The sequence below is a fragment of the Oncorhynchus mykiss genome, chromosome 5 (assembly GCF_057628025.1).
Source record: "Oncorhynchus mykiss isolate SJ-2025 chromosome 5, ASM5762802v1, whole genome shotgun sequence".
Taxonomy (NCBI): Eukaryota; Metazoa; Chordata; class Actinopteri; order Salmoniformes; family Salmonidae; genus Oncorhynchus; species Oncorhynchus mykiss.
Window position 1 is genome coordinate 59,565,768 of NC_143026.1, and position 14,387 is coordinate 59,580,154.

Consider the following 14,387-nt stretch of genomic DNA (forward strand, 5'->3'; position numbering starts at 1 on the left):
CATATCACCTCTACTTTACCTGACACCCTAGACCCACTTCAATTTGCTTGCCGCCCCAATAGATCCACAGACGATGCAATTGCCATTGCACCGCACACTGCCCATCTGGGCAAGAGGAATACCTACGTAAGAATGCTGTTCATTGACTATAGCTCAGCGTTCAACACCATAGCACCTTCCAAGCTCATCATTAAGCTTGAGGCCCTGGGTCTGAACCCTGCCTTGTGCAACTGAGTCCTGGACTTCCTGACGGGCTGCCCCAGGTGGTGAAGGTAGGAAACAACACCTCCATCCTCAACACTGGAGCATCAAAGCTGGGACAGAGAAACCGAAAACAGCTTTTATCTCAAGGTCATTAGACTTAAATAGCCATCACTAGAACATTAGAGGCTACTGGCCTATATACTTGAAATCATTGAACACTTTATTAATGGAAAACGAATCACTTTAATAATATTTAAATATGTTGTATTCCTCATCTCATATGTATACACTGTATTCTATTCTACTGTATCTAGTCTATGCCGCTCTGACATTGCTCGTCCAAATATTTACATATCTCTAATACCATTGCTTTACTTAGATTTTTGTGTATTGTTGTGAAACTGTTAGATATTTCTTGTAAGATATTACTGCACTGTTGGAGCTAGAACCACAAGCATGTAGCTCCACCCACAATAGCATCTGCTGAAAAAGTGTATGTGACCAATAAAATGTGATTGATTTGATTTGTGTGCCTTTCCAAATCTTGTTGTAGAAAAATCTTGAGGATGATCAATGAAAAAAGGATGCACCTGAGCTCAATTTTGTGTCTCATAGTAAAGGGTCTGAATACTGATGTAAATAACGTATTTTAGTTGTTTATTAATAATAAATGTACAAAATCAAATTAAAACCTGTTGCCACTTTGTCATTATGTGGTATTGTGTGTAGATTGATGAGGGGGAAAAAATATTTAATACATAGAATATGGCTGTAACATAACATAATGTGGAAAATGTCAAGGGGTCTGAATACTTTCTGAATGCACTGTATGTTAAGGACATTCAGAAAATGAAAAGCTTGATATATTTTGATATTGTCCGTTCCCTATTTTGAGTCTATAGTCCAATTGAAAGTCCTTCACCAGTCTTTTCTCTTTGTTACAATACTGAATAAGTCTCCATTACTGCCTTATGTAAGTCTAATGAAGACAGTTAGTCTGCTATGTACGGTGCATTCGGAAAGTATTCAGACCCCTTGACTTTTTCCACATTTTGTTACGTTACAGCCTTATTCTAAAATGGATTACATTTTTAGCAAATTTATAAAAAAAATGTAAACTGAAATATCACATTTACACAAGTATTCAGACCCTTTACTCAGTACTTTGTTGAAGCACATTTGCCAGCTTTGAGGCTCCTTGAGTATGACCCTTCTGTCTCTGAGCTCTATGTACAATTCCTTCAACCTTGAGGCTTGGTTTTTGCTCTGACATGCACTGTCAACTGTGGGACCTTATATAGACAGGTGTGTGTTTTTCCAAATCATGTCCAATCAATTGAATTTACCACAGGTGGATTCCAATCAAGTTGTAGAAAAATCTTGAGGATGATCAATGAAAAAAGGATGCACCTCAGCTCAATTTCGAGTCTCATATCAAAGGGTCTGAATACTTATGTAAATAAGATATCTTTTTAATTTTTAGTACATTTGCAAAAATGTCTAAAATAAAATATTTTATAAATTTTAGAATAAGGCTGTAACATGACAAAATATGGAAAAAGTGAAATGGTGTGAATACTTTCCGAATGCACTATATGTCATCCTGTGTGTGTTTACAATTGAGAACATAATTTGCTACAAAATACAGGCTTTGCATGTCTGCTGAACTGCCCCAGTGCCCTTTAAATATAAAAGTCATTCATTCATACTTCTTTGTATTCAGTAGGCTACATATTGCTCTCTTGCATACAACGCAAATGTTGAGATGCACACAAACACGCAGACACACAAAGCAGATACAGATACTCCGTATTGGAAAGGAATGTAAAGCTCTCTTGCTCGAGACAAAACATTTCGCGACCGTGGACATTTCTATCTGCACACAAATTGCCTGACATTCCCAACGAGGTACAACGAAAACAACAATGGCGATGCTATGTCTTCCAATGCCACTTTCGAACTTCCAGAGACAAATGTTTTGCAACCTGGCAGTCTACAATTCTGAGATGTTGTTGTAATCGCCTGGATGCCAGCCAACGTGGAATATGATAGGTTAAATATACAAAGCAGGGAAAGCAACTTCCTCCCGGCAACCTTGACAACCTGGCCTGGTGACATCTCCTCTCATGTGTACGTGCCACTCTGCTACGTTTCCTGATTGGCCCTGTTGGCTTCCTGTCTCTCGTGTAGAGCAGATAAAGACAGAGGGCAGGGAAAGTAACAACACTTTGTTACTTCATTTTGACGCTACAGTGTACCAACACAATGCTACATTGGATGCCTGAAAAGTGTTTATTTGGACCAAAACCTTGACCATGAGGTTGAGTTTGTTTGTCTGTCTGTGTCTGCCGTGCATAAACAGCCAAGACGTTGGGCTTGTTGGCTGGTTGTTTACAATATCCCTGGCAGTTAATACATGAAATCCACATGATAATTAAAGCAATACACACACACTCACACAGAATGCTGTCAGGCTGCCACACATGACTAGCAACAGTTGAGAAAACACACTTGGACAGACACAATAGAAAACCCCAGGACAGTGACGAGAAGAAAAGTCTGTCTTTACAGTAAGCCCCAACATGTTCCTTTAATGGGAAATGAAAGACTCCTGCTGTACATTCCCCTCTTCCTCTTCGTTCTGCTAAACACTCATTGCAGATCCCATTATGTGAGGATGAGCTGACATAAAGACACACAAGGCAGTCCAGTGTGCTGCCGATGTTCCCGAATCCCAGGCTCTATTCCTAATTGCTCCATGAGGAATTTGTCAAACAGCAGACCACAGCATCATTCCAATGGGAGAATCCCCCTTCTCTTCTCTTGACACACTGGGCAGACAGACACCAAGTAAGAGGAGTCAATGCCCTGTTTGTTGATGATACAGTTGAAGTCGGACGTTTACATACACCTTAGCCATCCATGTACATTTAAACTCAGTTTTTCACAATTCTTGACATTTAATCCTCCTAAAAATGCCCTGTCTTAGGTCAGTTAGGATCACCACTTCAGTTTAAGAATGTGAAATGTCTGAATAATAGTAGAGAGAATGATTTATTTCAGCTTTTGTTTCTTTCATCACATTCCCAGTGGTTCAGTAGTTCACATACACTCAATTAGTATTTGGTAGCATTGGATTTAAATTGTTTAACTTGGGTCAAACCTTTCAGGTAGCCTTCCACAAGCTTCCCACAATAAGTTTGGTGAATTTTGGTCCATTCCTACAGACAGAGCTGGTGTAACTGAGTCAGGTTTTGTAGGCCTCCGTGCTCACACACGCCTTTTCCGTTCTGACCACACATTTTCTATAGGATTGAGGTCAGGGCTTTGTGATGACTTTGTTGTCCTTAAGACATTTTTCCACAACTTTGGAAGTATGCTTGGGGTCACTGCCCATTTGGAAGACCCATTTGCGACCAAGCTTTAACTTCCTGATTGATGTCTTGAGATGCTTCAATATATCTACATCCCCCTTTTTCCTCCAAACATAACAATGGTCATTATGGCCACTCATTTCAATTTTTGTTTCATCAGACCAGAGGACATTTCTCCAAAAAGTACAATCTTTGTCCCCATGTGCAGTTGCAAACCATAGTCTAGCTTTTTCATGGCGGACTCGTTTTACTGTAGATATAGATACTTTTGTACCCGTTTCATCCAGAATATTCACAAGGTCCTTTGCTGTTGTTCTAAGATTGATTTGCACTTTTCGCACCAAAGTACGTTCATCTCTAGGAGATGCGTCTCCTTCCTGAGTGGTATGACGGCTGCGCGGTCCCATGATGCTTATACTTGCGTACTGTTGTTTGTACAGGTGAACGTGGTACCTTCTGCCGTTTGGAAATTGCTCCCAAGGATGAACCAGACTGGAGGTCTACAATTTTTTTTTCTGAGGTCTTGGCTGATTTCTTTTGATTTTCCCATGATGTCAAGCATAGAAGCACTGAGTTTGAAGGTAGGCCTCGATATACATCCACATGTACACCTCCAATTGACTCAAAAGATGTCAATTAGCCTATCAGAAGCTTCTAAAGCCATGACATAATTTTCTGGAATTTTCCAAGCTGTTTAAAGGCACAGTCAACTTAAGTGTATGTAAACTTCTGACCCACTGTAATTGTGATACAGTGAATTATAAGTGAAAGAATCTGTAAACAATTGTTGGAAAAATGACTTGTGTCATGCACAAAGTAGATGTCCTAATCGACTTGCCACAACTATAGTTTGTTAACAAGAAATTTGTGGAGTGGTTGAAACGAGTTTTAATGACTCCAAACTAAGTGTATGACAACTTCCGACTTCAACTGTATGTGCCATAACCGCCTATTGCAATTTGTCAAGACAACATATATCAAATGTTTTGCCTTGTGTGCAAAGCCACCAACTCACCACCAGCACCAGCCAAGGCCTGTCCCAATAGGTTTGGTGAGAGATGGAAACGTCTATTTTGGTCAGGTTTTGAAACTGTTTTTTATGAATTTGTTATCCTTGATGGCCTGTGTAATTAATAACACCATCTTAGTATTCTGTTTCCTCTTTCACTGCAGATTGCAGGCCTACTAGGTCACATATTTGGGTTTGGTTACATAAACCAGTCACAGATGGAGTTTTGATAAGACAAAAAATGACAAGAAATCAAGTCAGAAACTCTGTAGCAGGCCACTGCTATCCTTTCATCCTGTTCTTGTATGTATTCAACAATTGTAAGACCCCAACATCTGCCAAACGCTGCAGGAATAGCCGGAATAGCAAAATTATGTAACTGTACAATGTAAAAATATACACCCACTACCACTTCACAATTATTGTTTTCATGGCCTGCTGCCTCTGAGTAAGAGAAGTGTTCTTCAGATGAACCATGGCCGCAGTGTTGCCTCGGCTCACATTAAAACTGCTGTACATGATGTTCCAAAAAAAGACAGAATTTGTTTTTTTAAATAATGAGGTTTCAAGTTACATGAACCTAAGTTTGGTCAAAGAAATTCAATTCCCATTATGGTTCAAATGTGTGGATGTTCAAAAAAAGTTAAACGTGACTGAATTACTTTTCACCAGAATTCCCCTGCCCAGTCATGTTTCTTAGCATGTCAACGAGTAGCTGCTGAAAAGGAAGCTTTAATATTCTCTTCTTTGGGATGGCACTCAATCATCTATTCGAGGAGAACAAGTTGTATTGAACCTCTAGTCAAATCTAACCAATGAAACTTTCTGGGAAATAGAATGAGGTAAATTAAGAAATGAATTAATTGACAGAAAACACAAAAAACTGTCAGTGTTTTATTAGAAACAATAATTACAAAAACTTTGGCAAGTTCTGTGAATCAAAAATGGCATTTGTATAAAATACATTCCGTTTAAGGTGTGTGCTGCACTGAGCATGACACCAAAGCTGCATTGCTGACCTGAAGCCCCCATTCTCTCCATTATTTGGAAATGAGGTAAAAGTCCTCAGTAATTTCTTGGAATGTTCTTTAGTACACTTCAAAGTGACATCCTCAACGTACGGCTTAATGTAACACTGAACAAATGTTCTGCAGACATGTATAAACTGTTCAGAAACATCAAGGCACAGGCATCTGGGTTGACACAAACGCACAAACCACACAGCTCAGACATTTCCTCTTTAGCTGCTTCTAAAACTAATCATTTGAGCCTGAAGCAGCTTCGAAACAGACTCACACGTTTCTTCCTCTTATCATTGTTGTGAACGGTCATAATACATCAGTACTAGTCTCTATTTGAGAAGACACTATGCATAGGTTTGTGCTAAAGAACTAGCTTGTACGCAACCCCAATTCCTCTTGAATTCATCCACATACAAAGAAATTAACTTAGTTTCTTCATCCAGTACTGTTATATTAACATTCAGAATACATTGAACAGTGCCATACAGAGGATAGCTGCTGCATCAGAATCACTCATGCAATCATTTCAGTTCATTTGCAGATACTGCAGGCTTTCCCTTTTGCATAGCATTACCTGTGTACATCGGCTTAATATCTAAACCTGCTGACTCAACTCCTCTTCACCAAACCATGACTTCTCAGAAAAAGTGCTTACTTGAATCTCATTTACTTGACTATCAGTAGAAATAGTCATGGGAAAATCATGATTGAGTCATAATACATAACACAGGTCGACATCTAGGCTATATGTTACAAGGCAAAGGGGAGTTGGGTATTACAGATGCCTCAACATTAAACCAGCTGATTACTTCGTCATATCACATAGCATTCTTTAAGGCTTAGGTATCATCTGCACCTTCAACTCTCCCCCTTACAAAAATCAAGTGATTCTCCCCCAATATTTCCCCAAATTCAGTAAAAAACACAAAACATTTATTGTGTGGGAATCATTGATTGGCAGGAGGGGCTCTGTTTCCTCATCCAGAGCCAAAATCACTTTGGAGGACAGGAACCATGGGACAAGTTATTTCCTTTCCTTGCTCAACATAACATGTCCATCTTTCTTTTTTTAAAAGGGCTTCCTCCACAACCAGGTCCTGTCGTCTCCATCTCCTCTTCCACCTTCTCAGCGGTACTCTTAGTCCCTACCAACAACAGAAGCCACATCTTGGGACTGGGTAGCCAGTTTCGGATAGTAATCCAGGAGAAGACAAATCACTTTGCGTAATTAAGTCGGGTCATCGCGTGACACTCAAGTGGTTGGTTCAACACGTCATGCAGCGACGTCTCATGTTGAGGGGCTGAGGGTTTGGGTCGACCTGCAGGCGCAAAACACAAAGGTATACGTTTCAATAAGGCACATTGGGTCATGAAGTGTAGAGAGTTCAGTTAAATCACAAGAGTATTCTAAGTGGTGCTAGCTCACCTCGCAGTACACCGGAGGGGGTCGGAAGCGGAACTCCTGGACAAAGGCCCTAAGTGGGTGCTCCATGATCCCACTGAGGTCCTCCTCAGGACGGTGGGCCATAGTGTTCTGCTCAGCCTCCTCATCAGTCACCACAGAGCTGTAGTCAGGAGGAGCTGTATGGGGGAGGGAAAGAGGGGACAGATGAGTAAACCATTTAGCCTAAGGGTTGGAGATTTTCAGGGGGTTTGGCATTTAGCTTTGGGGAACGTGTTATGTCTTGTTTACAATGAGACACACTTACGCTCAGGCTGCTCAGGGATGGCCATGCGGAGCCATTCCAGGTTGACACTGTACTGGCTGCTGACGCTAGAGGTGCGGCTGCCGAAGGGATGCAGGGGGATGGTGCCCATCACCAGCGGCAGCTCTAGGCACAACTTAGAGGTCCCAGGAACATCCACACATACCTAAGTGGTGGAGCAGGGAGAAAGCTTTTAGAACTACAGTAACATGGACTCTTCAGTAGGGGTAAAACCACTAGCCTCGAATTAGCTTTTCATTATCAATAAGACATACACTCAACAAGGAACACCTAATAAACGTGAATGAAGTGCTTTCCATTCTGTCTAGGGAGTGAACTCACCCTGAGCATGTATTCCACTTTGATGATGCGGCACTGCAGGATGGAGGGCCCGACTGGTGGGATCTTGATGGCGCGGCCATGCCAGGTCTCCCTGCGCTGGGCCCCCACCACGTCGCCACTAAGCGTGGCCACCACAGCCTGCTTCTGCTTCATGGTGCCCCGGGCGAGGAACGTCTGCGTCTGTGTGATGTAGGCCTTGGGCACCACAGAGCGTGAGGTGGCATTGTCAAACTCAGCAAAGACCGGAATCACCTCACCTGGAAGTTGGAGAATAGAGACTGTGACATTATATTTGGTTCAGTTATAAACAGTTATAACTATTTGTTAAGTTCAGGCCATTAGGGTTAAAGGATATGGTTGGTTCTTACCTGGTGTGTAACCTTTACGGTCAATCTTGGCAGTTATCGACACCTGTCCAAAGTTGTGGTACCAAACCCGTGCCATCTTGTCTTTGCTGCCAGCTTGGGGGGCCAATAAGGCCGGTGTGTTGATGTCAATGGGCTCAATGACTGTGAACTCCTTCTTGATCTTCCTCACTGTAGCCCAGGGCCTATGCAGCTTCACCTTCACCCAGTAGCGGACGCTGCCATGCTTGCCTTCGAAAGATGTTACCAGTGTCCTGTTGGAGTAAAACACATCAATTGATTAGACCTTCGTTGTTCTTTAATAAGATGTGATGTTTATCATAGGCCCAAATCAAATGCAATCAACACAGTGCATTACTGTATGCTAATACTGAACCGAAACAATTCATTCCAGAAAGGGATACTTACTCGTCAGGCAACTGGAAACTAAATGGAAATTCATGTCTTCCAGCAGGGAGGAGGATAAGCTCGGCATTATCTGAAAATAAATTAATAAAACAAGCATTAATGTTGTGACAACTTCTGATACATTCATTGATTACTGAAAGAGGGCCTTTTGCTTTCCAATGCTATGTACTACCTAAAATAGATATTGGATAAGTCACTTAGTTCAATTTCTCATTACAATGAACTGCAACTGAAGTTACTCTTTTCTCATCAAACAAGAGCATCATATTTATCCGATATTAAAAACGTTAGGGGGTACATATCACTTCTTTCTCTATACTACTTGCAAAGGGTGGTTCCTTCTCACTGTCACGAGAACAGATTTTTGTCAAACCTGGTGCTCTTGAACGGGTATTTGCAGGCCCTTGATTTGTGGGTTATTTTGTTAAATTTTATATTATTTATGGAAGCACTGAGTCCCCTTTTAGAGTTATTACTGTTAGAGGGAATCTAACTTGCATTGACAACACTTGGACTTATTTATTTTTTAAATGACAGAATAATTCAAAGTTAATAAATAACAAAATACAACATCATGAGAGAAACCCCCCACAAAACGCAGTTGCGTACAATAAAATACTTTTATCTTGATTGAAATTTGCTCGAGATGGTTTGTCCGGAGAGTAGCATAACATGGAGCACGATTGCTTACATTCACCGAGAAAGAGTGACTGACTAACCTGCTTGCAAAAGCACTTCTCTTCGGTTGAGGTATTCCACTTCGTCGCTGTAGTTTTGAGTATAAGCAGTACTAGACCCAGCCGAACGAGACTCGGTCCAATACACTTTAGCAAAACCTTCGGCGTGCAACTTCAACGACTCCACTTTACATTCCCCTGCAAGGTCCAAAACAACTTTTCCAGACACCACGTCCCCACTGCTGAAAACTGGAGGAGAGTCGATTTCTGGAGAGTCAAAGACGATGTCAAACTTTTTCAATTTGCCGAAAATCATCTTGAGGCGTGTTAATTCCAAATGGATTACTTTTGTTAAAATGTTCTTGCGCTCTTGTTCAAGTTGTCAAAAAGCGTAGAGCGTTTCAGTTGTCTCTCTGGCTTGTCGCTACACAAAACTGATGCAGCAGAGACGGCCACAGCTCCTTTTTGCACGATGTGAAAGGGGGCGGGACCTCCGAATATATTACATAAGGTGCCATGCATAGACTGTAGCAGGCTAATAAACATCTTCCCTGGGCGTGGAGTGCTCAGAGCGAACAGAGAAAACAGTGCCTGGTGATTGATGGTTACAGGTTCTTAGACAAAAACAGACTTAACTGAGCATGCCTGGAGACAGCAAAGATCCTCCCATTTAGTTTCACATTGTACTATTGTGCAAAGGTATTTATATTCGCTTTAGCTCGGGTCCATTTTTAACATCCTGTACATGCGGTCTATGCATTAGTTCCAAGAAACCGAACATGCAGTTTGCAAAATTGATTTTCTTAGAGAGCAAACATGATGATGATTTGAAAAGTCTCTAAAGCCCTGTATGAACGATCATGAAACCGGTTTTTTTTACTATTAGGCTACCACTTCAAGAAAAAGCAATAATGATAAAGGGAATGCGCATAAACATGAAAGTGCATCTGCTTGCAATACAAACACATCGATCATATCTTACAGAACATTTAGTTCCAGGCCCTCTGGATTGCAAAATCAGGGGTGAAATGTTGTCCCCAAAAAAAACAAAGTTGTTTACTTATTTGTTTCCTGAAAGTATGTGAGGGTTATATACTGCCTCCTGTGGTGTGAACGACACATGCAACAGCTGGGCTTTGTCATGGAATACAGACGAGTACCAGTTCTGTGCAACTTTATGATATCAACCGCCTCCTGGTGGTTGTGACATATGACAACTTTAAAAAGTGTGTAATCAACTTCAGTGAGCTCTGACCTGAAACTTCCTGTAATTGCTGGGCCGATGAGATAAAAGCCATGTATGCTTGCATGCCTGCATGAAGTATGATTTTGGACTTATACACACACCCACGTTGTATCAAATAATGAATGGTATGCAGACTCATCACACTAACAAAGTTAATACCATGTACATACATATGTGTTCAGAACAGATGATATTCAAAACAAAGACCTATGGTAGAGTGCCAAATTATGTATAGAAGGCTATAGCTATGTTTTCCAGGGGTCTGGCTTAAGGCACACAAACAGCAGGACTTTAGCCAGAGTGTATTCACACAAAGAATACATGAAAAACACAGTCTAGTTGATTGCAATGGACATGGACAGCATCATTACACATTTATCAGACGACCAAAGACAGCTGCAGTATCACTATCAACATGAAATGTCTCAAAACCAAATCAACCAAACTAATGTCATGAAGGGGAGTAAAAACTATTCTGCCATTCTATCTGACCATGTGAAGAAGGCTATGTTCATATGACATATTAAATGAGATAAGAGGTCCACAGAATATGTTTGCTCACATTGCTTTTATAATGAAATAGGACTGCACTTCATAAACTATTTCCCAACTGACTTACCACGATTAAAGATTCATTTGACAAATGTCTGCACCCTGAAGTCCCAGCCATTTAGCAATTATTAGTCAGGCACGAGGCAAATAACAAAGGACTGTTGGGGTGTAATTTCAACAACTTCCTGTAGAGGACGTTAATCTAGATGTTTTTCCCTTTTTACCTGAGAGACAAGATGCAGCATTTTTTTAAACCCCCACACCTTTTCAGGCCAGCAGCCGTCTTCGGCCTCTGCCTCTTCTTGGGCTTCTGCACTCACTCTTTCTTTCACTTTAGTCATAATGAAAAAGAAAGTGTCAAAAACCCCAAGAGCGAGACTCAGAAAGTAAATGGCCATGCTCCTTTTCTGATTAAGCCTACAATAATCAAAACAAGTCTACAATCAAACCAAAATGTAGACATTTACTTTGGCTCTGTGAAGGAAAATATGAAGTTATGTGAGACACCTGACTTGATTAAATCAAAATACGTCAAAGTTGATCAGTATGATCAGCACTCGACTTGGGCAGGAGTTCATCGGAGTTCAATACCCAATACCCGGCACCTCAAATTTTCACTGCTTGAGTTCCTGCACCTCTTATAGAATATTATCTCAAAAGTACTGTGTTCCTGCACCTAAATATAAATAGTACTGGCACACAAAATGAGTACTGCCACCTATTTTAGTCCAAGTCAAGCACTGAGTATGACATGTAAATTATGTTTTGAACACCATCCAATAAATACTTTCCTGTTATTCTTTGGGAAATGTATCATAATTAGCCTATCCACATATAAAAACTGGCCAACACTTTTATATTAAGCTGCCCCTCTGCTATACTAACTTTATGTAAACATGAAATTACTCAGCTGTACATGGTAGTTAATGTGTTATAACATTAGCTAAATCCACTTTAATATTACCTTGAGGTTAGAGAAGGCAGCCTGTCAAGAGGTCAGCAACATGTACAGTACCAGTCAAAAGAATGGACACACCTACTCATTGCAGGGTTTTTCTTTAATTGTACTAATTTCTACATTGTAGAATAATAGTGAAGACATCAAAACTAAGAGACCTGGTCAGAGACCTGGCCATGTGGTGCCAGGATAACAACCTCTCCCTCAACATGATCAAGGCAAAGAAGATGATTGAGGACTACAGGAAAAGGAGGACCGAGCACACTCCCAATCTCCTCGACAGGGCTGTAGTGGAGCAGGTTGAGAGCTTCAAGTTAAGGTGTCCACATCACCAACAACCTGGTGGCCCAAGCACACCAAGACAGTCGTAAACAGGGCACGACAATGCCTATTCCCCCCCAGGAGACTGAAAAGATTTGGCATGGGTCCTCAGATCCTCAAAAAATTCTACAGCTGCACCATTGAGAGCATGGAGCACTGGTTGCATCACTGCCTGGTATGGCAACTGCTCGGTCTCCGACCGCAAGACACTACAGAGGGTAGTGCGTACGACCCATTACATCACTGGGGCCAAGCTTCCTGCTATCCAGGACCTCTATACCAGGTGGTGTCAGAGGAAGGCCCTAAAAATTGTCAAAGACCCCAGCCACCCTAGTCATAGACTGTTCTCTCTGCTACCGCATGGCAAGCTGTACCGGAGTGCCAGGTCTAGGTCCAAAAGGCTTCAAGCCATAAGACTCCTGAACAGCTAATCAAATGGTTACCTTGACTATTTGAAATGCCCCCCCCCAACCCCTATTTTACGCTGCTGCAAATCTCTGTTTATTATCTATGCATAGTCACTTTAACTCTACCTTTAACTCTACCTAATCTGTGACCCCGCACATTAACTCTGTACCGGTACCCCCTGTATATAGCCTCGCTGCTGTTATTTTTACTGCTGCTCTTTAATTATTTGTTATTTTTATTTGTTATTTTATTTTTTACTTATCTATTTTTACTTAACACTTATTTTTCTTAAAACTGCATTGTTGGTTAAGGTCTTGTAAGTAAGCATTTCACTCACTGTAAGGTCTACCTACACCTGTTGAATTTGGCGCATGTAAATACAATTTGATTTGATTGTCAAGGCAAGTCATGCATGACAGCTGACTTTCTAGTGAAACATTAACTCCACCAGTCCTGCATTTATTTACCTGCCAGTCTGATGGCCTAGATCCAATCCCTATAAGTATGTTGCTGCTACACGTGAGCTTCATTCACACACAATAGAATTGTGCATGTTAAGTTCATGCTGTCAACTATTTTCCAGTCTCTTGTTATTCTACAGTGCCTCTAAGAATGTCATTTTCTAATCGATTTGTGTTTAATGTTTTATAACCAAAAGTAGGGCCTGTGTCTTCAGTGTTTCCATATTTACTGTGTCCTACAGTAGGCTTGGTCAAATCCAAGGTGCACTACTTTTAGAGATGCATGATTTTACCAGGCAATTAATTAGTTCCATTCATGGGCTGAACATTTGAATTTAATAATTGCATTAAAAGGAAATCAATAGATACTAATCATTTTGAACATTTTAACATGGTTGACATATTAAAAAAAGAAAAAATCTGTTGACAAATAACCAGTGTGATTTTTTCAGAAATGCAGAAGAATTACCTCGGATGAGATGTTGTCTCTTCCTAAAGTAGGTGATCTTGGAGGTGTAGTCGTTGTAAACTGCATTCATGCCCACACTGTGATCCTCAAGCCAGTGGGCAGTGGCAACCCCTCTTCCAATGACCTTCATGGAGTGCACTTTCGTCTCCCTGTTGAGCTCTAAAACGACATGTCCTGACACTATCTCGCCGCTGGCATACACAGCATCGTCCGGGTCGTCCAACTCCAGTTTAAAACGTTTAATTGTCTTGAAAGTCATTCTTTGGAGGGAACATTTATGAATTATACCACAAGAAAATGTAGCCTGTGACACAAATACCTGATGGCGCCTTGTTGTTTGTGAAAAGAAAACATGAATTATGCATAAACACACGGACCTGCCTATACTCAATTTAACCGTTTTTGAATGACATATTTCACACCAGCAGACCAAAGTTCTGTCAAAGAACACAAACCAAACCTACCTTCAAAAAATGAGATGGTGTATTTGAGTTCTTCACTGTAATATTTATATTGTTACAATGTTTCTACCACATAATTTATATGCTCAAGTACGAATGGGTTTCTTTAACATACACAAATGAGAAAAAAGCACATGCGACTCACGCCGTCCACTCGTGTGTGGCCAGAAAGCGACCACTGTTTTCAGTGCCTGAAAATTCATTGGTTTACGAGATGATTCGCTACAGAGATTACTGTCCCCTCCCTCCCGGCTACATAAATGCACTAACTTCTGTGTCTAACGTTTTCATGACTTCTCAGACTTTTGGGTATGCATCGATAAGATATAATGCATAGGATGCGTAAGATATCAATGCATGGAATAAATCAAATACAATATATTTAATAGTTGCAGGTATATATT

General features: G+C 40.8%; 1 protein-coding gene across 2 annotated transcripts; it reads right to left on the reverse strand.

Moving 5' to 3' along the window:
* Positions 1 to 5,470: 5,470 nt before the first annotated feature.
* LOC110524135 (arrestin domain-containing protein 2) lies at positions 5,471 to 14,187 on the reverse strand. 2 transcript variants are annotated; one of them, XM_021603492.3, is made up of 8 exons: positions 13,987 to 14,187; positions 13,523 to 13,782; positions 8,431 to 8,500; positions 8,026 to 8,276; positions 7,658 to 7,914; positions 7,319 to 7,481; positions 7,036 to 7,190; positions 5,471 to 6,928 (listed from the first exon to the last, which is right to left on the reverse strand). In XM_021603492.3, the coding sequence occupies exons 2-8, from the start codon at positions 13,779 to 13,781 to the stop codon at positions 6,875 to 6,877; spliced, it is 1,209 nt and encodes a 402-aa protein (XP_021459167.2). In that variant the 5' UTR covers position 13,782; positions 13,987 to 14,187; the 3' UTR covers positions 5,471 to 6,874. The 2 variants fall into 2 exon arrangements, with proteins under 2 accessions (XP_021459167.2, XP_021459166.1); XM_021603491.3 differs by lacking the exons at positions 13,523 to 13,782; positions 13,987 to 14,187 and adding an exon at positions 9,150 to 11,167.
* Positions 14,188 to 14,387: the final 200 nt, after the last annotated feature.